At 47.2% G+C, this 23171-nt stretch overlaps 1 protein-coding gene across 1 annotated transcript; it reads right to left on the reverse strand.

The window, feature by feature from the left end:
* Positions 1–88: 88 nt before the first annotated feature.
* LOC310901221 (glycerophosphodiester phosphodiesterase domain-containing protein 5-like) lies at positions 89–20933 on the reverse strand. The gene is made up of 14 exons (XM_083840495.1): positions 20148–20933; positions 19305–19408; positions 18350–18443; positions 13708–13767; positions 12041–12139; positions 10627–10720; positions 8995–9140; positions 8570–8652; positions 7560–7710; positions 6808–7032; positions 5854–6011; positions 3974–4121; positions 2778–2860; positions 89–1677 (listed from the first exon to the last, which is right to left on the reverse strand). The coding sequence occupies exons 1-14, from the start codon at positions 20328–20330 to the stop codon at positions 1431–1433; spliced, it is 1875 nt and encodes a 624-aa protein (XP_083696621.1). The 5' UTR covers positions 20331–20933; the 3' UTR covers positions 89–1430.
* Between the last annotated feature and the right edge of the window lie 2238 nt (positions 20934–23171).

Raw genomic sequence — 23171 nt, forward strand, 5'->3', positions numbered from 1 at the left:
AGCAAAAACACACCTCTGAATGATGATGATCTGAATGCCACGTTCTTCCCCTTTCCCAATCCCCTGGAATAAGAACAAAACAGGATTGGAGAGCCAAACTGTATTTAAAACATCACCTACAATTTACAAAAAAAAAAAAAAAGTTTTTATTATCTGTTCAAGTAGAAATGTATGGCTTAAACCTGGAGATGTTCACATCTCCCTTGCAGAACAAGGCATGGAATTCCTTCCCCGTATGTGCCAGCAGCCACCGGGAGAAATGAAAATCGGAATAAATCCCAGGATGCAGAGCAGGTAACAAAGACCTTCCCAAGGGAAAAGCAAACAGGACCCCTCGTGGAACCAGTTCACACCCAGCTCGATGAAGAAGTGTTGTGCTCCTGGTTACTGTCCCGGTAGTCACATGGCCAAGGCACCAAGAAATCCTTTAGCATCTGTGGAAAATACTCCCTCACCCACAGCCAGGGTGAAGTCTGTCCCATTGGGGTTTACGGCAGGACTAGAGGAGGGGAAAGGAAAACCTAAGCTGTCCCTGCCTGTGTTATGGAGAGGCACAGACCCTGGTGAACCATCCAGCAGCACTTGACCGTCGTGGTGGGGCTGGGGAGCTCCTGGGGCTGGAGCAGACCTGAGAGGAGGAAGGGAGTGTGTGGACAGGAGACTGGAGAGATGTGGACAACCAAGGGCAAGGAGGACTAGAGGGTGCTCGGGTGTTTGCAGCGAAGATAAAAACAAAGCTGCACAAACAGAGGGCTTACACACTGCAGGAGGGCTTACAGGATGAGATACAAGTGGTCTCAGAGGGAAATGGTGGTTCCTACACGAATCCTGCCAGGGAGGTTTAATCCTTTCACCGTGGTGCACAGCTTCGTCATGGACACAGCCCCATCTGTGCTCCCTTACACCCCGGGGATCCCTGCCAGGCATGGGACTGAGAGGAAAGCAACAGGAGAACAAGGTCAGTGCTCATCTCCATCGGGGTCGTGGTGGCAAATGGCTCCCCCTTGCCAGGCAGGCTGCTGTTTGCACCGCAGGAAGGGGCAGCAGGGCAGGCTTTGCTCTCCGATCCTCCGCGAGATGGCAGGTCTGCACCTCCTCCTTGCCCGCGTCAGGCCACGACAGCAGGCATGTTGCTGAGCTCTGCAACAGAAGACAAGCAGTGAGCTATTGACACACCTCCAGCTATTTTGCCAGCAGTCACAAGCAAAGAGCTTGCCCCAAAAAAATCCTGCAGCCCAGGTTGGGTCATTTTGTCTGCTCCTTTAGTCCAGAAATCTGGCGCATGGGGGTATCCCCAACAGACCCCACCTTGCCGTGGAGATCTGAGAGTGCTCAGTGCCCTTCTGTTCCTTTTTCACAGCATCCCAGAGTAAAGCAGGTCAGAGGGGACCTCTGGAGCTCTCTGGTCCAACCTCTGCTTGAAGCAGAGCTCAAGGTTGCTCATGGCTTTGATGAAAAGTGATGTTCATCACTGGGGAGGAACCACAGCACTGCACCCATGCTGAGATAACCCATCCATCCTTCACCACGACATGGGCGTGACAGAGGTGACCCCGAGCAGGATCCATCTCCTGCCCCCCCTCACCCCGCTCACCTGTCCTGAACTTGTTGTAGGTGCCGCTCTCCAGCATCGAGCCACCATCGTGGGCACAGCAGGAGAAACTCCGCTCTCGCCACCTGCCAGGGGCAAAGTGCTTGGATCAGGCCACTGCTTGCTGTGGTTCGCCCCGCAGCTCCCTGGAGCCCCGATCACCCTTTTTCTACTTTGTCAGGGCAGGACCTGGCCTGGTACCTGAGGGTTTGCTCAAGTTTTTAGTGAGAAGGGATCCTGATGCACAGCTGTGATGTCTAAGTGTCCACGTTTCACGTGTAAAACAGCATTTTGAAGGCGCCTTTTTGACTAATCCCTCTCCAGGCTTCCAAAGCAAAACTATAGCTGTCTCTCCTTTTCCACACCAAAGCACTCCACATAACCACGCCATGCTTATAAGCAAGCCAGGCTGCTCACCCAGGATCTTCCTGATCTTTCCCCCTGCTGTGACCCGCAGCAGAGCTGTGCTCCCAGCACCCCTGCAGAAAACAGCCCCGAGCTGGCTGGTCTGGTCCCTCCACCCACCCACAGGCAGGTGAAGAGCTGAGCCCAGCACCTCCTGCTGTAGGAGCACAGCCTGGCTTCTGATCCAACCACGGCAGAGCTGAGCATCCAGCAGCCTGACCCCAGTTTCTCCGTTATTAAACACAGATAATGTCTTGGACAGCACAGAAAGAAAGAAAATAGTGTCTGTGACACTCAGGTATTTCTGGGTATATTTCATATTTCAGATAGTTCGTCTGGGAGGATGGATTCCTCAGTGACTCTGATATATGCAGACAGAGACATGAGGTGCACAAATGTTAACAATGAGAGCTCTCCTCCTAAGTTACATCCAATGTCCAAATAATCTAAATAGTAAAAAATAGAAAAATCAGTTCGTTTTCCAGCTTTGATAACTGGATTCTGCTGCTACTCTAAACACACCAAGTCTGCACTGAATCCTTCGGGTTGGTGATGTCTGAGTTACCAAAAGGAAAGGGAAATATATAGCAAGCAGGAGCAGTGCAGAGGCTTTTGGAGACTTTAAGGCCTTTTTTTTTTTTTTTTTTTTTTTTCTAATTCTTCAAGAGGAAGATGTCCTCTAGAGCAGTTTTAACCCTTCAGGTCACTGAAAGCATCCCTTCGTTCCTCCAAGGGGGACAACAGATGAGGCTAGCACGGCCACTAGCAGCTCAGTAGTTACCAGTGCAGAGCGAAGATGAGTGAGATGAGGAGCACAGAGGCCAGGTCCGTCAGGATCCACATGATGTTGTACTGCTGCGGCGTCTGGAAGGGAACAACAGAGGACGTGTCCAACACCAAGGACCCCGAAATACGCAAGAAAGCTGCTCTAGCTCCTCCTTGCTTCTTGATCCTAGCAATTCAGCTCCCTGGTGTGCATGTGAAGTAATATCCTTACGGTGTTTAAGGTATTTGGTGGCATTTTAAAGAGGTCACCTGCCAGTGGGTGTTGGTGCAAAATCATCGGTCTCAATAAGGACAAGTCCGCTGGGTGGCCAAGGAGACTGGACCACATCACAGTAAATACAACAGGGACTTGTTTGGACAGGCAGGCCCTGTAGTTTCCTTTGCTTCCCTATGACATTAATATCAACAGATGGCATTTGGCTGCCCCTGGAAAAACTGTACTTAAGTGAAAACCAGAGAGGGGCTGGGTTGGCTCCTGCTTCAAGTCCAAGAGCATCTGAAGATTTGTCCTCACATCAGACCACTCCCGCCCTCAGAATGGACTGAAATGATGCGGTTTTCTGGGTGGGAGATGGAAGCACTGTAAAATCTACTTCAAGAGCGTGAAACCAGTCATTCAGAGTGGTAACCTGAATGCAGGGACTCTGGTGAGACCAGTGACCCAGGTGCTCCGTAGCCCTATAGGTTGTCAAAGGCACAGTAGAGGGCAGACAAGCAATGTGAAAAGTTCCTCACAGCAGGTTTTTTTTTTTTTTTTCCCTTTGGGCTTGTGACAACAGACCAAGTTGAGAAGGAATGTAGGCGTTCCTGGGATTTAGGAACTTTTGACAGCAATAAGGTTCTTTAGAAGCTTAGAGATTGAAATCCTCATGCGATATCCACATGTACCCTCAAAGGCCCCTTCCTTTAACCCTAGACAAGTTTCAGTATGACTTATTTTCCCTCATGTCAGGCCTGAGTCTCCAAGTCCAGCCAACCAGGGTTCTTCTCCATGGACCAAGAAGAACCAGGAAATGAGGGTGATGATACCTGGTATGGCTCAGAGGAATGAGGTAAACCAGGTTCATGTTAAGTCTGTCTGCATGCAGAGGGACTTTATTCATGCACAAATCAGCCCATGGTCTCTAAAGGTAGCCATGAATATCTGCCCCCCATTTTGTACCCCGGGAACAAGGGAGGATCACTGCTTACCATGAGGAAGAGGGGCTGGCTGAGATTCTTCAGCGTGTGGACAGCATTAGTGGTCACAGAGTGTGCCCCCGAGCACCACGCCAGGGAGAAGAGCCACGGCTCGTTGATCACATAGAGGTTGGTGGTGATGTTTGCCTCAGCGTATTTCCTTTAAAAGACCAAGAGGCAATTGCCTTCATTAAGAAAAGCAAGGAGGTTAGTACTTCCTTTGGGCTGAATCAAGGAGAGCTGGCAATTCTGTATGGCAATTCTGTCCTAACTTGTTATAGGACGTAGGTCAGGAACAGAAAAAGGAAGCCCAACCAGCCAATAATCGGTTGATAATATCTAATTCCAACACCTACATGGGCAGGGACACCTCCTGCTAGGTCAGGTTGTCCAGAGCCCCTTCCAACTGGCCTCGGGCACTGCCAGGGCTGGGGCACCCCCAGCTCCTCTGGGCAGCCTGGGCCAGGGCCTCAGCGCCCTCAGAGGGAAGAATTTCTTCCCAACGCCTCCCCGAAGCCTCCCCCCTGCCAGGCTCCAGCCGGTGCCCCTCGTCCTGTCCCCCCAGCCCTGACAAAGAGTCCCTCCCCAGCTTCCCTGCCCCCCCTGCAGGCCCTGGCAGGCCGCTGGCAGCTCTCCCCGGGGCCTTCTCTTCCCCAGGCCCAGCACCCCCAGCTCTCTCAGCCTGGCCCCACAGCAGAGCTGCTCCAGCCCCTGAGCATCCTCGCGGCCTCCTCCGGGCCCGCTCCAGCAGCTCCGTGTCCTTGTGCTGGGCCCAGAGCTGAACGCAGCGCTGCAGGGGGGGCCTCCCGAGAGCGGGGCCCAGGGGGACAATCCAGCTGGGGGCTGCCAGCTCATATTCAGTATTCCACCTAAAAATGCATTTGTCATCTCCCAATAGTGTGTTTAAAATAATCTTCAAGGTCATTATTCACATTTCTTATGCTTGCAGCAACAGCTGGCCATTTGTGATGTCCTTATAAGTTACTGAAATTTAATATGAAGTGATACCATTTCTCTGTATAACACTAAGGGAATGTATCATCAGTATGAGCATTTGTAAATTTATCTACAGTCTGCCCAGGATTTACCCAGATTTACCCAGATGGATCTAGCTAGCATTTTAAATGTTGGGAAAATTATCATTAAGAAAACATGAACATTATTATTATCCAAAGGGCTAAACGTTTTCTTATACTTGTTTTTAATTATTTTTCAATGCTTTTGAGCATGGGAAAGAACAAAAAATCCTGTTTACAAAAGGAGAGCTGGATAGGTAAGACATTTCATGTGTGTTTTTAAAAATATCTGTTTATGTAAGACAACCATTTTGGAGAATCCTTCAATAAATGTGGAGCTTTCCATTGGAGAGATTACACTGTTAGTGTGTCCCAAGCAACAGAGTACTGGTAGCAACAGAGACAATAATGAAGTCTCCAAAATACCATCTACAAGAGTGTTGTGTTCTCTCACCACAGCATTATGCACTCACACCGATGTTTGTGGAGGCCATAGGAGGTTAAATAGTTGTTTGTTCATTCTCCATGGTTCATTATTAGCAATACTGAGGATGGCATATGTAGAAACCTGGAGACACCTGCATCCTTCTAGTCAGCAAATCCTCAGATCCCAGTGAAGTAGATATGGACTTGGACAAGGAGGGGTGCTACCCTCCTTGCTACGTATGCTACCTCTTGGCCCTACACGGGGTATACAGTAGGAATGAAATAAAGTCCTTCAACTCCAAAATGTAACAGGGTTGGCCACTTAACCTAAAAGAGCTCTTGCCAAAAATGCTGTAGATCCTAGAGCTGGTCACTGGAGGGAGGCATTGCCACACACATGAAGCAAACATCCTCTAGACAACAGCACTTCGGGCTGAAACTGCAACCTACCGGATATCTTCACTGGACATTTCAGTGTAGGCCAGATTGAGTTTGACAATATTGTCCATCAATAGGTCTTCAACTGGGGCTTTAGTGCCCATTGTCTGCTGAAACCCGGGAGCAACAGAGTGAACAAAGGACCTCATATCATTCTCCAACCATAAGACCTGCAGGCAACAAGAGGACTTGGTGAATTCAGTGAGCTCACTAATATGCCATGCCCTTCACACAAATCCAGTAAAGATACGATCTTGAGGGGCTTAACCCAGCCTGTCAAATGATATATTTCTTGAAATGATCAAAGCACATTTAGATTCAGGGTTTAAATTTGCAAGTCACTTTCATCAAGAAATCAGTATTCACTGTTCCTTCTTATCGACTTGAAATCAGTGAGAACATTTCACACAGCCCAACAAAAGACGCGGTGTTTGAAATGAATGAAAAGGCAGCTTTGGTGAATGGGAAAGGCAACAGAAAATACCCTCTTCTCCCATTATCCTAGCATGGGAGCAGATATGGATCAGCCTAACTCTGGACATCAATGGATATAACCTGCTCCACATGGATTTAGCATCCATCCTAAGCAAGGAGTTAACAGTGAGGGAGGAAGGCAATAAAGCTCCCAGCTACTTTAATTTAAACCAGGAGTTTCTATGCAATATATAAAATAAGTATAGGTGGCTTATTAGGGTGTACGCTGACAATTATCACAATGATGAAAGGACACAGTTAGGGGCCTAAGGCATCACCGGGTATATCTACACTTTCTGATTTCCTGTGTTGCTGTAGCATTATGCCACTTTGTACCTGCTGAGGAACTGATAGTAGAAGTATATTCCAAATGATGCCTCTGAAAACAATTGGGACGCAAGGGGAAAGACTGCATGCTCGTGAAGTCACGCCAAGTATGACCCCAATTCAGAGAACAAGAAAAAGGGATACAAAGAAGAGCGGCCAGCCTACCAGATGGGGTCTAATCCCGGACTCATTGAGGATGACTTCCAGGGTTCTGTTGATCCACGAGTACCTGTAAGGATGTTTCTCTGGAGGGCGGTAGAGATCAAATATAACAAGTTTATTCTGACTGTCTGCGAGGCGCAAGAAATTACTTAGCTTGTAAATTGACTGATTCATTGCCTGGTTTTGATCTGCCCTTGACAGTGAGCCCATGCATGAAAAGGGTTTGTCCTAGAAACAAACAGATGTAAAAAGGAAATCAGTCAGCCAGTCATATCTAGGAGCAAGCTGCATGCAAACATTTCATACCTCTGTAAGCGAAAAAGTTTGGCATCAACCCTCAGTAGGTGAGGATATTCTATTCTGCTTAGCTCTTCTACCTGAGAAACATGGATAATTAACCCAGATGACACTGCTTCTGGGACATAAATTGTGTAGCTAGCTCTGCTGTTCTTCTCTGTCCCATCACGTAAACCGTATTACACACAGCACCTTGCACAAGTACCTGTTTTCTTCTTTCTCCAGACCATCTGTTCTGCTGCTGCCATGATAAGGAGCTACAAGAACACCCACCAGCCAAACAAAATAGGTCTCCTAGGCCTAAAGGCCAAAAGGACAAAGCAAGGAGACCCCCAACTGAATGACTTCTACCAACTAAGTGTGGGCTCAACCAAAAGTTTCTCTCCTAACTTTCATACTAATAAGCTGTAGCCAGCCAGTGTCTCTTCTACAACATCACAGTCATTTATGGTGCTTGCCTTAAGGAACCATGCTCCAGCATTCAACTCCTTCAGGGTATCCCAGGAGAACAAGGCTGCATTTTGAGCAGTGTCGTTGGGATAGACCTCCCTGATGTTGGTTGTCCTCCTCAGGCTGCTGTCATGCATGAGGAAAGGAACACCGTCGTAGCTGTTGGAGAGCAAGAATTCAGGTCACCTGGAGTGGAGATCATTCATGGCACAAGCAGAGTCAAACCAGGTGAGAACAACGTGTGGGCCACCATGAATGCAGCAGTACAGCCTCCCTTAGAGCAGAGGGTAGGGTAGGAAAGAAGGCTGACACTCAAGATACCAAACTATTTCAAGCTTAAATATTTCTGGGTCACCTTGGTGAAGCTGTACCTCACTGTGACTCATTTTCCTCAGGGGCAAAGTGGAGATGGTGACATTTATGCCTGCCAGCCCCTAAAAGAAAATGGGTAGTAACTTGTGGCCAAAGGCTCTTTCTGCTGACACCAAAGTGCTTCTACAGGTTTCAGAGGACTGAAGTTTGAATGGATAGAAAGGCAAAATTCTCTTTTATAGAAAGGTCTTTATTAATAGAACACCTAAGTATTAGTATTTTAGTTACTTAGTGCCTGGAAACTGCTCATCCTGCCCAGTAGGTTAGAAGGTCATGGCAAAGAGTCCCATACACAAAGGTAATTAAAGGTCTAGTAATTATATCAATGATGGCACAGGTCTAAATACAATTTTCTGGTGGTTTCTAGGCCTGATAAGACCTTCAGTGAGGCCTGGAAGTCAGACTACAGTAGGAACTTGTCTCTGTATGTTGCAAAAGTATTTAAAATATACTGTAGAAATAATGACTGTTAGATAAGAGCTTATTGAGAAGAGCCATCTCCCACAGCCCTTAGCATCATGCAGCAGCTGAGGGACCCTGTCCCAGCCGTTGGCAGAACCAAATTGCCCAAAATTACATGGCAACTCTCCAAAGGCAACTCTTAGAAGAAGTATCTGCTTTGGGAAGTGTTATGTTTTCCCCTTACCTAATGGTGACATCTGTTTCAAGACCATCCCCACCATGTTCAATTGTCTTCTGAAATGACATCTCAGTGTTTTCTGGTGCCAGCTGGGGAAAAAAAATGGGCCATGAGCAGACTGGCTTTAGACACACTCTGGAGGACTCTGTAAATACTTTCTGTCTCCTTGTAACGCCTGTTTTGTATTAAAGGACCACCATTATCTTGTTAAAGTCTCCCGTTTGCTTTCTTCCACCTTAGCCACCAAACCCACCATGTCTCTCAGGGTTCCCTGTTAGCAAACGCACAGAGCGATCATTTGGCACACAGTTCCAAACGGAAAAGTCTCCCTTTCCACCCTCCATTGATTTCTTGGGGGGAAAAAATGATGATGATGAAGGCAACAGCACACAGGATGAAGAAATGATGTAAAATAGCTTCTCCAAACCTACCATCGGTGCTCCGCGGTGTCCAATGAGGGCTGGCTTTGGTCCAAGTGTCCCCTCCTCTCTGATGCAAGGAGAGTACATCCCCAGAGGTATCAAGAAAAGAAAGAGAAGGATAGCCAGGTATGGACCAACAATTACCACCTGAACAACTGCAAAAATTTGAAGGAGGAATGCTAGAGTTAATCCATTTGGTAGCACAGCGTTTGCCTTGCAGCTTGACTTTTAATACAGCCCTCCAGCTAAGTAACTGTTGGGCTTTGTCCCATCCCATTTTCCATCCCTTCTTCCCCTAATTTTCACCGTCTGTCCAAACAATACAGTCCAGGACGAAGAAGGATTTGGGCTGTTTAGGCTAGGATTGCAAGTTTTGTGCTGCACTTGCATCTCACTATGCCGTCCAGCAAGACACAGCCTTCATTTCTTTTTCATTAGAGATGATGCAATGCAATTTCCCCTACCTGTAGAGGAATGATCCTCAACAGAAGGATGCTTTTTTTTTTTTTTTCTTACTCAAATAAGAGCAGGCAACATTTTAAAGTTTCATTCCCCTCCAGGTGAATGCTTCCCTGGTTTCTTCAGACTGCTGTCACTGGCTTTCTGTACGTGACATGCAGTCTCCTACTGACACTGGCTGCATGGGTACTGCATCTCAGAAACCTGCCAACTCATTACCTATGGTCTCTGGAGTCTGTTGACATATTACTCAAGAGTCCCAGCGGGCAACCTTCACCTCAGAGAATGAAACAGTTCCTCTGAGAAGCACCTGTGCACCAAAATTCCTTATTTAGGTGTGTACCACCACCCCTCTGCACACTGTATTAGTGGCTCTGAAAGAACTTGGGGTTACACCAAGTCAATGTATGGAGTTGAGTGACCATTAGGCACAGTGGGTTGTAAAGTCTTGGGTCCCAACATGTTCCTCCCTACCCCCAGCTGCAGTTAAATGTAGAGAAATTCCTAGGTAGGAAACAAAATGCTCCCACCAGCACATTCTGTCTGAAGTCAATGGTTTCTGTTACAAATCAACATCTGCAGATGGGTGTCATGTAGACAACACTGGATATATGGAGAAACTGGGTCAGAGAAAAAGAGCCAGAGCCAGGCTCTTCTGCAGTTGTTCTTGACTCCTTGCCCTTACACTTCCTGGAGCTCTCAAAGGGATAACACCAGGAAAGGAAAGCAAAATTCCTTAACAACCAATCTGAAAACTCTTTTCCCCATCTCATCTGGCTTCTCCTAAGATCCTCTAGTATGGACTGACTTTCTGAGACAGTGAAACTGAGCATAGCAATTTTGGACACTGGTTGCTCTCTCCTGCAAAATTCTGACCAAATTTTCACGCATGATCTAGAACTTGGGGACTTTTGCTAATCTCCTTATCTTTAGGGCTTGTCACAACCTTGGTATACACCAAAACTTTGCAAGGTAGCATGCAAATCACTAACAAATATGGACAGGCCCAAGACAGTGCATAGGCTAAGCCCCAGCCCTGCTGATTTCTCTGGAATACTCAAAAACTAAAATTCAACTCTAGCTGGAATGTGGATGTGGGAGGAAACAGCTCCTGCACGCTTGATTTTCCACACTGATATGTGTCTTTTGTCATACAGGGAGCAGGAAGCAGAGCTACTGTACCTTTCTTGTCTGCTCTGATGGCATACAGAGCCATGGGCCAGGAGAGGAGGACCATGATAGTTATTGCCCCTATGTGGAGATAGGGGGCTGTGATCTGGAAAGGAGAAAAAAGGATTTTATTCAAAGGATGAAGTGTGGATACAGACAGAAACAAGCCCCAACACAGCTGCAGCCTCCCACATAGATGGGCTCCTGCTGTGGACATCAGCAGTTTATCTTCTCTCCCACACCCAGGTTGGATCCACAGAACACCTCTTGAGTCAGGGCAGAGAGATGTGCCTGGCTGGTTCCCCGCACTGAGGAGTGCTCCTCACTTCAGTATAAAGCTCTCCTTTCCTCTCAACCAGCCAAAAGGGACAAGTCTGTCCTTGTCCAGGATGGTTTGGCAAACAATCACCTTTACTACTACGTCATAACCTGTGAACATCTTCCAGAGAGCACCAGTTTTAATCCAATCTAATCCAGTCCAATCTTATCCATGTAACAGTCATCTCCACTGCAACTAAATCATCAATCTAATGTCAACAAACCGGAATTTCCTCAGCCTTTCCTATCGCTTGGCCAACTCTCTAAAATGTAAGGGTTGAAGAAAAGCAGAAGTCATTGAGAGATGTCATTGTGTGTGAGAACGTCTGCCCTGGATACCTGATCCCAACTTCTTTTGACCAGAAGCAGGATGCAGTTGCATAAACAAAGGTGCCACCTGAGATGCCCAGGATATTTGAGATAGTTATGCAGGGCTAGTGGACAGAACACAGGATTTGTTAAAGACTGGTGTCCTTTGGGAACAGCAGCTGAAGCATCTCAAAGGGCATGAACACCCAAAATAAACCACACCTGTGGGAAACCCAAAAGATTTTGTGTCTCCTTCTCCCCATCCTCTTCCCCTAGAGTCTGAAAAGGGGAGGAAAAGCTGACACTTTCTCTTAACCTTTGCCAGTGCATTAGCCCTGATTCCCATCCTCAGGGGATGAAGCTCTTCTGGGTCGCAGGAGACTGAAATTGGGCTAATGCTAAAAGCTGCTGAGCTGGCATGAGCTGAGTAGGGAGTGAGTTCTCACTCCAGTAACCCCACCAGCCAAACGGATCTGATTTACCTGCCCTCAGCACCTGCTAATTAACAGTGCACTTAAAACAAGTTTGCCAAAAAAAAGGGAAAAAAAGATACGACTTCCCCAAAGGAGACATGTTATATCAAACAAATAGCTTGATACCAAACCTCAGGTCTTGGCTTCCTTCCTTCCTACGGGAAATGTTAAGTCTTAATAAAAGTCTATGCAAAACTGCACAGACTGCCAGGAAAACCCATGTGAAAAACATTTACCATATGGAATATTTTCCACTGATTGCCACACAATACTTCAAGAAACCAGTTGTTTTTTTCAAAGAACCTCCTTTCAAACAAACCTCTTACCTGGAACGAGAGGCGGACTGTTTTCCACTGATCTCCCCAGAGTACAGATAATATGAAGAGGGCTGTGATAGAGAAGCCCAGGACAAGAAAAGTCCCAATCTGGGGAGATACAAAGGACATTAATAAGCTTTGGTATTTCTGCATAGGGTGTGCAATCTATTTGCCTAACAGGCTTCTTTAATCAGCTTGGACTCAATAAATTCGGGATGCACAAGCTTCGCTGTGCTAGTTCATAGACAAAGAGATCTAATGGGACTAAAACCAGACCCACAGTGCTATAAATTGGATTTTCTGTACGGCAAAACTGATTTTACAAGTTAAGTACCTAACCTGAGTCAGCCCTCAAGGCTCCCTCTCTAGTCACGGGAGAAAGAGAGGAATTTACAGAGGTGATCCATTTCCACTTGCTTTACGATGAGAGATGCCTCTGTCTGTCTGTTGATGCAGATGGAGCCTAGATGAACAACTATCATTAAATCCTGTAGTTGGCTGAACTCAGAAGCACCAAATTAAACCCAAAAGAGACATCAGCACAGCTTCCTTATGCTGAGTTGCTTTGGAAGAGGCTTCAGCAACTGCAAACATTTCTGTAGTTCAGAAATAAGAATTTAATCTTTAACTAAAAAAAAGTGAAGGGGTAGCTCATTCTGTGCTGTGGCTTCTTGCCCAGGTTGGTACCAAGCAGTTATGATGGCAGGCTCTTCCTGGAACCTTATTTGTCTGCTGAGAACTAAACACAAGTAGAAACTGGAACCAAGGCCCTAACTAGTCTTCAGGGAGATCCTACAGATCAGCATCCTAATAATCAGTCCCTAATCTCTTCCACATAGGGATGTAGTGTTGGTGTTTTCCACAAATTGCTCTACAGCTTTCTGGATCTTCTGGAAGCCCATTTTTGATAGTAAAATTGATCGTTTCCACTGTGTAAATGAAGAAACAGAGGATGGAGTATTCTGACATTCAACTATTCCCCTTCACGGCAAGATTTGCAATCTTATTACGTTTTCCCCTAAGCTTCATGGCTTATTTTTTAAAAGCCTCACCTGGCTTTCAAGAAGTTCTTAAGAAAGGTGGTTTCTAAAGCATCATTTTGCAGCAACAGCTCCCTGAGGAGTTGTTTCTATGCCTTCCAAACTCCACGTGGCTTTTCCAAAACCACCCCAAGACCAAAAGACACGGGGCACCAGGATGCCTTGGAAAAGCCAGGTTTCTGTTCTGCAGAGGAAGCAGCCACTGTTTTTAAAGCTGTTGGGTCCTGCTACAGGGACTTACGCTGTGCTCCTCATGGAAACTTTGCCTTTGTCTACATGCAACCACATGTAGACATGTTAAATGCAGACATCCTCACCTCAGTGAGTCACCACGGGCTCCTTTTAGAGCCAGTGGGGAAAAAAGGTACTTTAGGTGTGATTCATCTCATCTCAATTTAAGTGTCTATGACCAGCTGGATGATTTGCATCCTCGGAGGGTTCATTTCCCTCATCTGACTGCACAGGGAGCTTGGGGTGATTAGCTCACTTGGAGATATCATTAGTATGGATATTTAAAGCCTCCTAAGATTAACCTCCTCCCTCTCTCCTATGATCTAAGCTGTTTTGCATGCAGGGAAACACCACAGGCTGATGGTTTAAAGCATGGTTAGGGTTACCAGAAAACTTTCTCCCCACCTTGTGACTCCAGTGCAGGTACAGCTGCTGACCTTCTGCAAGCAAACACATCGCTAGGACCTGGGAAAGCAAGAAGAGATTGTTTGCATCCTGGTACAAAATGACAAAATGAGGCATTTCTGGAATTATTTTTGTATAGGGAAGTCACTTTACTCTAGACCTTTGTGCACAATGACAAGGCAGGACAGGTGGATGGAGAGAAGCGGTTACTGCTACAGTAAATATGTTCCTGAAATGGCCAAGCACTCACCAAAACTGCCTTGTAGGGTCAAAACCTTCTCATGGGTGACAGATAGTTGAGCATTTTGGGGTACACGCTTTGTGACTGCACTCTGATAGATAGAATATGGCCTGGGCCAGCAGCCATGACATGAAAAATAGAGCAGCAACCTTACTTTTTTTCCATGTATTTGTTGTCACTAAAGGCACATCATCCATGGGGGACAGCTCAGGGAATAAAAGTCTCAAAAAAAACCCAAAAACACAAAACAAACAAACAAACAAACAGAAAAACAGAGCAGAGAGCAAAGGAAAGCACACGGTGACAGTAATTGCAAGAAATGCAAGAAATGCACATCTCAGAACGTGGAAAACTGCCTTGGAGATTCAAAACCTCTGGTTTGTATTAGGTTAATTTTTAATCCCCAGCTGTGGCCCTATGGCTGGTGTGCTCCTTTCCCTGCTGGCAGGTTGGAGCCCTTGGGGATCAGGGTCCCTTAAGGACAGCAAAAACCCCAGCCAGGGCAGGGGACAACCTGAGATGCCCTGAACACCAAGTAAAGGATGAGGAAAACCAGTCCGTGGCTCTTCTGGAGACTAGCTTCAGGTTGTCACAGACAACTGATGAACCTGGTGACAAGTTTCACCAGCCCAGGTGCCTTGTGATGAGTTTCACCAGCCCAGACGCCTTGCTGCTGTGCAAACACGTGGGTCTATGCTCCGGTGCATGGAGCAAGCTTCCCAACAAGTGTAAGGGACGGTCTGGGAACCAGTATCACCAGATATCAAGGTTTAGAGAAGAAACATCTGTTAGCAGTCATCAGTGCTCCACTGAGATGATAATTTATGATCCAGGTCCTTGCAGACTGTAACACAGTGGGATTGTGTGAAAGCAGTACAAAGAGATTTAGGGTAATAATGTGTTGGGAAGGGGAGCTGTTCTCCTGAAACCCAACTATAAAGGAATGTAAGGTGATTCTGACCCAGCTACAAATACCCTCTCTTTCCAGGATGATGCTGATTTGAGGCAAGAGAAGCTCAGCAGAGAATACAGATCAGCCTTTAAGTGCTACTTGACATGTCAGCCTCCTTCAATTGAATCCTGCACCTAGGACATGATGAGTAACCGCGGGAGCAGTTCACGGAGAACTGAATTACTGCTGAAGATCTTAAACCAGGCACATTTAAATAAGCCATTTTAGAAAAATGAAGGGAAAAGACACTTTAAAAATCTCCCCTTTTCGGCAAGCAATGTTACGAAGACTTGGTCCTTGCCTAAGGTGCATCCAAACGCCTACTTCAGAGGCCGTGCTCAACTAGACTCTCCCCTGCTACTCCTGTGTAACTTTCCTACAAAAGATGCAGCATATTTGGGGATGCCATTGGAGGAAAAGCTCGTTTTTATGGATAGAGGTAACAGCTCATTACCAGCTTACAAGAAGAATAATCACCAATTTTCATCCTCGGATGGTGAAGCAGGAACTCTTGCAGTTGCTCCACTGGTCACTGGAGGAGAACACGTCTTGATGGACCGGTGAGATGATGTGATGTGGACAAGATCTGTCCTCTGTGTGCTCTGGCTCCTCAAAAGCTGCCTCAGGACCTGTCTGATCTGCTCTTCCATGGAGAGCAGCTGTGTTTAGCAGTGTCTCACACGGTTCCACCTACAGCAAGACTTCTTCAGGCCAAAGGACAACCACCACCAGCAGGTCTGGCTCCTCCAAACTGCTCCTACACATACCCTGGGATTCACTGCAATGGGGGCTTGACAGCACAAGCCAGGTTTCTACATTCACTTTCTGGCAAAAAAAAAATGCAGGCTTTCAGAGCTTCCATGACACCCCAGTCTCTCAGGGATGAAGGCTTGAGGTCACTCTTTGGGCTTCAGTGCCAATGTACAATTTTGAGTCCTCTTCTTAGCGTATGAATGCAGAGGCCCCAGCACATCTGAACCCCTTTACATTATACAGTCAGGAGTTACCTCCCCAAAACCCCTTGGAATGAATGTGTTTAACTGCAGAGAGGCAAATATCATCTTCTGTGTTTGAAAGACTGAACAAGAAAGTATTTTTCTTCTCCCCTGAGCCTGAACTGTCCTACAACAAGACCCCGCAGCTTAACCTTTTAGCTCTAATGGGGATGAGAAGATTGCCTTGGGAGTGATAACAATTAAATTAATTGAAACTGATTGTCTGAAGAAAATTACACTGATGCATGCAGGCGGAGAGAGCCTTTGCACAGACAGCAAGTGCTTTGTTGTGCAGCACTTTGTTCAGCCACTGGTGGCTGCTGGGCAGAAGAGTGTTTGCTTCAGTGGTTCACAATAAGGACGTGGAAGGAGGCCTCCAGGCCCCAGTTGGGTGGAGGAAGAGACTACGATGCTCACAAACAAAACCACGCCAAGCACTGCTTGCTGTAAAAACTCTGCTCCAGCAAGGGCATCAGCGTGCTCAGCTTTCTGACACACGGGACTAGTGATGCAAAACATCACAAGGAAGCATTGCCTGGGTGAAGATCTCTGGTCCTTCCTGCAACACGTGGAATCCTCCCTCCTCCACATCCCCATCCCATGTCCCTGCAGGTCAGGATGTCTGTCCCAGGTGATTGAAATTGGCTGATTCAGCCAAAAACTGTTGAGAAATAACAGGCAGGCAGCACAGCCAGCCTCTTAGGAAACAAGGCAAAAGCAAGTTTTCACACGGAGCCAACGTGGTCACAGCCCACCATGGTTCAAAAAGGGTTTCTACGTGTGCCTAAGACCTGGTGAAGAACAGACCATGGTTTAACCTAAGTCTAGCTATGATGCGTGATACCAACAGTCTTGTAGGGAAGTCACACATCACAGGAACCACCAGTGGCTCAATGCAGAAGGTATTTCTGCTGTGTTACGCCCCCTGAACATCACTTGGGTAGGAGGGAGAAGTGCTCAGGGAAGTGCCAGCTGGCTGTGGTTGCTCAAGAGTGCTGAACCTCTGGAGATGAATGTTTTTGGTGGGATAGCAGTAGCCTGATGCACCCCAAGGTGGGAGGTCCCTGACTTGCTGTAGCCATGCCCGGCTTCTTTTGCCTCTGTGGAAAGCCACTGCACATTTTGAGATAGCAGGAGCACAAACAGCCTTGTGCCTCCCAGAACTTAACATCAGTGCATGCAGGAGTCTTGCCAAATTAGGCACGATGGACATAATGATGCAAGCAAGAAGGGCAAGTGCCCTTAGAAATACCCAGTGACTTTAGGTGGGTTACTTAACAGCTTCATGAAGGTGAGGAGCAAATGGATCCTGACCGCACATGCATCTTTGGCAAAGCTCAGAGTTGCCCAAAGTAACATTGCAACCTCCAAACTACCCACACTGATCCATTAACACCAGGAAAGCTAGGTAGACCTAGCTAAATAACAGAGATTAAGCTCTACAGCCACCAGCACGCCTCAAAATCCTTGTAATTAAATATTGTTATTTGACCTACTTAGAGATAAGTTATTCCACAGCTTTTATAATGCTATTGATTGCTTGTAGCATGGCCAAGCAGCTGTCCTATTTCTCACTTTGTTATTTTATTGCTAGCACTGAAATAAAATCACTATTTATTTGTACTTCAGCAGGGACAAAGGACCTTGGAAATCTGTTGTGTTGGGCACTGCGTGAGCAAGGCTAAGAGAGGTTCCCTGCCACGGGCAATTTACAGGCTGGCTATATGATGAGACGTCAATGAACGGGTAGGAGCAGCAGGAACTGATGATAAAAGCCAGTTGCCTTGGTCACAGAGGTGAGTCAAAGCCACAGCGTCAGCCCCAGCACCTGGCATCTCAAAACGCAAGCTGGAGCAGGAATGAGACTGAAAGTGGGGAAAATTTAATGCAGTTTGGAAAAGTGAAGACCTCAGGAACATAAACCTCTTTGGGCATAAATTTAAGGAGTGTTTTGTGACCACATCTGCGGTCTCCAACTGGAGACAAGCCCTCCAGCAAGGCAGAGAGAATCAAGGCAGCTTTAGTGATAATGTTTCCCTTCTTCTCATGAGCTTTACACTTCAGGGTTAGAGGAATAACTCTACTTTGACAACCCATCACCACTACAAGACTCAGATCTCCATACTTCCCTGCTGTCAAATAACAAAACTCAGCTTCCACATAACCAATACCGGCACAGCTTTCCTTGTGTTGGTGGAGAAATGGGTCAAATTCACCAAAGGGAAATCACTGAGGGAAATCACAGAACCTACATCTAGCTCAGAGACACCTGTGTTGAAAATGCTCATCCGCAGGTGGGAGAAAGTACCACAAATGCTCATTGTGTTCCCAGTCCTCCCCAGGTAGCTACTGTCAAGTGTCAGGACTAGGCTGAACTTTGGTCTGATACATTAAACCATCCCTGTATTTATTTTCTAGGCCCGTAACTCACTCCTTAACAGGAGCCTTACTTACCAACAGCAGCGCGATGTACATGAACAGGATTGCGGCCACTACCAGGAGAACAAGAGACCAGAGGAACCAGAAGCCCAGGTTCCCATAGTTATACCTAAAAAGCAATAAAACCTTATCATAGCATTTGTGGCACATTAGCACAGGGGCTGCAGGGAAAATATATTTGAAGGAGAAAATGCCAGAAAGCTGGAGGAGCTACAGAGGCGTATCCCAAGGAGAGAGAGGGAAGCTTTCCTTTTTATCCAAAGGCTCAATAACATTATTACACCTGAATAACATTATTACACATTATTATATATTATTATATATTACATATATATTTTATATATTACATATATAATATAATTATTATTATATATTTGTATTATATTATATTATATTATATATTTATATATACAATATATAGCATTATATATATATATATTATAACAATGAATAACATTATTACACCTCCCCTTCTCATGGTATTTGAGCTATCTGGATGGCATCTAATTCTAGGGGCCAGATTTACATAACTGCTACCTACACAGTGCAGAAGGAAAGGATTTGCATAAAACCACACTGGTTATTTCTCTGTCTCCAGACTGGGAACATGAAATTCTCTTTGCTCCGAGATAGCTGCTGCAATATCTCTGATGCCAGCCACTACGCTTCTTCAGAGGGAACAGGAAAAAAGAAAAGAAGACTAAGGGAAGGAAAGAGCCATTTAGTCCCTTTCATTCACCATTTTTGCAACAGCGGTTGTTATCTTTCTCACAAATCCACACTTAAACCTGTACACCGTAGCCAAGCAAAGGGCAGAGCCTCAGCACCTCTGCAGACCCTGGGAGTTCATTTTGGGTGCCAGAACCAAGATGTGAAGGGACCAAAGCTTTGGCTCGTGACTGAAGTGCCCGGCCTACCTGGGGTGTCTCATTAAAACCCGAGTGGGAAAGGAGGAAAACGTGGCACTTACCAGTCAAAGTTGTTGTAGTCATTTTTCGCTTCACCCCACATGTACAGGAAGACGAGAGAAAAGCAGAAAGCTCCAACGAGCAATGGGAAAAACACGCATTCCCGCTAGAGAGGGAGAAGAAGGACAATCGGTCAGAGCCTCGTTCACTCCAAAACAAGCAGAGCAAACAGCAGACACTGCTTGCTTCTAGGCTGTCCGTGAAACACGTGGCTTGATGCTGGACCTTCTGAAGCCGACCTTCTCCTACGAGGAGAGGCTGCGAGAGCTGGGGCTGCTGGGCCTGGAGCAGAGGAGGCTCCGGGGGCTGCCAGCCATGGCCACCAGCACTGCCGGGAGGTGCCGAGAGGCCGGAGCCAGGCTCTGCTCAGGGGTGCCCGGGGCCAGGCCCAGAGGCCCCGGGCCCAGCCTGGAGCCCAGGAGGTGCCCTCTGCCCCTCAGGAAGCACTGCTGGGCTGGGCGGGTGCCGGAGCCCTGGCACAGGCTGCCCAGAGAGGGGCTGGGGGCTCCTCCTTGGGGATCTCCAGCAGCCGCCTGGACGTGGGGCTGGGCCCCCTGCTCGGGGTGGCCCTGCTGGACCAGGGCTGGCACCACAGGGACCCGCAGCTGCCCCACACCACCAGCCACACGGGGACACTCTCTCCATGGTGGCACAGACAAACTGAGCCTGCCAGAGAAGCACAGCAAGCCCTCCAGCCCCAGGAGCTGCCATCTAGGACACCAAGAGACCGCGCTGGGCTCTAAGGGAGGTGAGGCCTTTGACCCACAGCATCAACTGCTTCTCAGCTTGGACTGACTTTTCCCAGTGCAGAAATGAATGTCTTTGCTGATTCTGAGCTAATTTACCGTCTTGCAGCAGCATTTCCCAGGCTCGGTCCTTCTGCGTTGGTACCGCTTCCACCGGCAGCTGTAGAAACCCGCCAGGCAGGAGATGAAGGGCTGGTGCTCGTACCTCTGCAGCAAGTGCCGACGTACCACCTTCAGCTTCCCAAACTTGATCCTCTTGAGGCTGGTGGAACTGGCCTCCATCTGAAGAGCTTTATCTCATCTTCCTCCTGAAATGAGGTCACAAGATTGATGTGAGTCTCCTTGCCTTCGGGGTAAGCTTTTTGTGTCAGAAGGAGAGGAATTGTTCCCAAGAGGATGCAAAGACCAGCAGGAAAGGTGGCTGAGGACACCCCACCTAACTTTACACCCCTGAGAGAGATGTCTAGAAGAAAAGTACGGTCATTTCAAGTCCCCTGAGTGGTCAGTGGTTATAACTTTGGTGCTCTGCATCACCTCTGAGGGAACCTCTGCCTCCCTTTGACTCTACAGGGAGCTCTGGGAAAGGAAATCATTAACTTTAGCCCTCCATGCAGATTCCCAAATAATGTCAGATGAACCTGAGATGAACTTAGCCATGGGAATTAGCTCAATATCGCTGTGACCTCTCTGCAACCCCTTACCAGTTTAAGTAGTTCAGGTAGGAAAGGGACCAAAACTCTCCCAGGACACAGCCCTCTTATCCCAGAAAAACTGCAGCGCTGCAGAGACCGATCCCTGATGGAAAAACTATTTCCTGACTCAAAGAGCTCTACTGGCAGCGTGTTGGAAGGCCAGAAAGAACAGCTGTAAAGATGCACACATGGGAGATCTGTTCATAATCGGGACTTTAAACAAAGACTCCGGTGGTAAGTTGCAGCCGGTGTTAGCAGTGAAGCAAACAGCACAGGGGTTGTGCCAGCAAAGAGCAATTTGCCCAGCAGGGCACTGTCGAGACCACAAGGAAACATTAAGGAAAAATAGTCCTGTGTTGGCAGACGAACAGGCACCGCTATCCATCGCTTCTTTGGAGAACAGAGATAGCCTGAGATGCTCTCCAAGTGCCATAGTGCCCCTGAGTCCATACCGGTCATGTTCAGATGCAGGCATATCTGCTGCAAAGTCCCAGCTCAGGAGTCCAATCCCCTTAATTTATCTGATGTAATAACAGTAATTTAAGAGCAAAAATGAACAGATTGCTGCACTACACACGTGGGTAAAATGTACATGTAAATAGTTTGCAAACAACTCCAAGTCCTGCGTTTCTTTGCAGAAATGAATGGATAACAGCTTGCAAATTGACACTACATAAAAACAACCCCAAAAATCCAGCCCTATGATCAGTTTGCAGAAGGCACAAATAAAACAAGATGCAAGTTAAAACGGAAATGATGCTCTCCTCATGTATTTCCTGCTATATGTTCCCAGCCTAACAGCAGCTGGGTTGCAAAGGAGAGGGGATGGAAATGAAGCACAAGAGTTGTCAGATCAGGCTGGTCCTAACCAAGAAGTGCCCGCATGTGCCATGCCCTGAATGCCTTCCTGAGACAGAGGTGTTTGCCCATCCACGACACTCAGTTCACCAGCATCAGATCCGGAGGCAGCAGGAGGTCACCCCCTGGTAAAAAATTGATGCTGCTCTCACATGGCGACATGGTGAGCCTGCTCTTGAGTAACCCAGCACAGAGGGTTTGTGGGCTCTGTGCCACCGGTGAGTGGTGTAGATGACATTTGATCCTGCTGTCCTAGTCACCTGGACTAAAATATACCTGGCATAAGCCCAGCGATTGCCAAATTGCCCCAGCTGTGTCTTCTGAATACGTTTGAACCTTCAGAGCTCTTACCAGAAGGTTTACATGTGCCATGCGGGTGCAGTATTTGTTACCTTCTAGTAGGATCCCTAGACCATGATTTTCCCCATCAGTGAAGCACAGCATCGTTTTTTTCCCCAGCCCTTTATTTAATGCTTCATCCTTTCCCTCCAGCAATAGCAATGAAGACACTGGTTCAAAACCAGCAGCTTTGCTGTCAGAGGACCATGAAATTTGCTACTGCATTCTTAATGGAGACACGAGGCTCACACATCGATATTTATCCATCAGTGTATAGGATTTGACAGGAAAACTGATGGCAGAGACCTCAGCACATTGTCCTCTCCATCTGGCTGGCGGGATGTTAAATCTGGATGTTAGTCGAGATGTTAGACTAGCTCTCTCATAAAAAGGGTGATGGAGATACCACCAGCTCCCAAGACAGGCTAATCCTCTCTGAATTTGCTCTACCATTAACAGTTTTTTTTCAGTGCCTGGCCTCATGTCTAACAGTTTAAGCCCACCACTTCACGACCTGATCTTGATGGATCTAGAGAGGAGAGTAAATGTTTCCTCTGTTACGTATTTCACAACTGTTTGGATGACTGCCGTCTCGCTGGAGCTTTTGGAACGGGTAAGCACAACATCTCACATAATGGGAAACATTCACGTAGCAGCCTTTAAGAGAGCTTCAGTCTTAACCACGGCCAAACAAACCAAGAAATCCTCTTGAGGATCCACTTCCTGGCAGCATGAGGTGGGTTTGGGATGTCCATGTGCAGATCTCAGAGCCCTCGGTGCTCAAAGGGTTCATCTTGTCTCACGGCTGAGCCCTGGGACCCCGGATAATGTCCTCAGGGGACCCTGGCACCCACTGCTTGTCATCCTTTTGGGAAATGACACTTAGAAAGCTGAAGTTTCGGAATCTCAGTTTGCAAATTCTGCACCGAGGAACATCTGCAACCCAGGAAACGTCTTCAGAGCTGTTTATAAGAAGGAGCCCATCATCCTCAATCATCCTCTACCATTCTGCCTCTCCAGCATGGACTGACTAGGGGATGAGAGCTCCTGGGGCTGAAATCCTATCCTGCCCAAAAGAGAAACAGCAATGCACAGAAGACCTTGCAGTGACTTGCCAGCCCCATCCAGAAGTACAAGAGGCTGCCGGAGGTTAGAGACCAGGGATGCCAATAAAGCCATTATATCACAGCTGGTGGGAGCAGAAAGCTTTCAGCCAAAGCTGAACGTGCCCTGC

The sequence above is a fragment of the Anser anser genome, assembly GCF_964211835.1.
Source record: "Anser anser genome assembly, chromosome: 1".
In the NCBI taxonomy this organism is placed as follows: domain Eukaryota; kingdom Metazoa; phylum Chordata; class Aves; order Anseriformes; family Anatidae; genus Anser; species Anser anser.

Bases quoted from the DNA above. Each gene is read 5' to 3' on its own strand.
- LOC310901221 (XM_083840495.1), bottom strand. From the start codon at position 20,330: ATGGAGGCCAGTTCCACCAGCCTCAAGAGGATCAAGTTTGGGAAGCTG. The intron at 9,141-10,626 runs GTACAGTAGCTC...AAATTTTTGCAG, and splicing joins CATCAGAGCAGACAAGAAAG to TTGTTCAGGTGGTAATTGTT. The intron at 6,012-6,807 runs GTAGGCTGGCCG...TGTTGCCTGCAG, and splicing joins CCGGGATTAGACCCCATCTG to GTCTTATGGTTGGAGAATGA.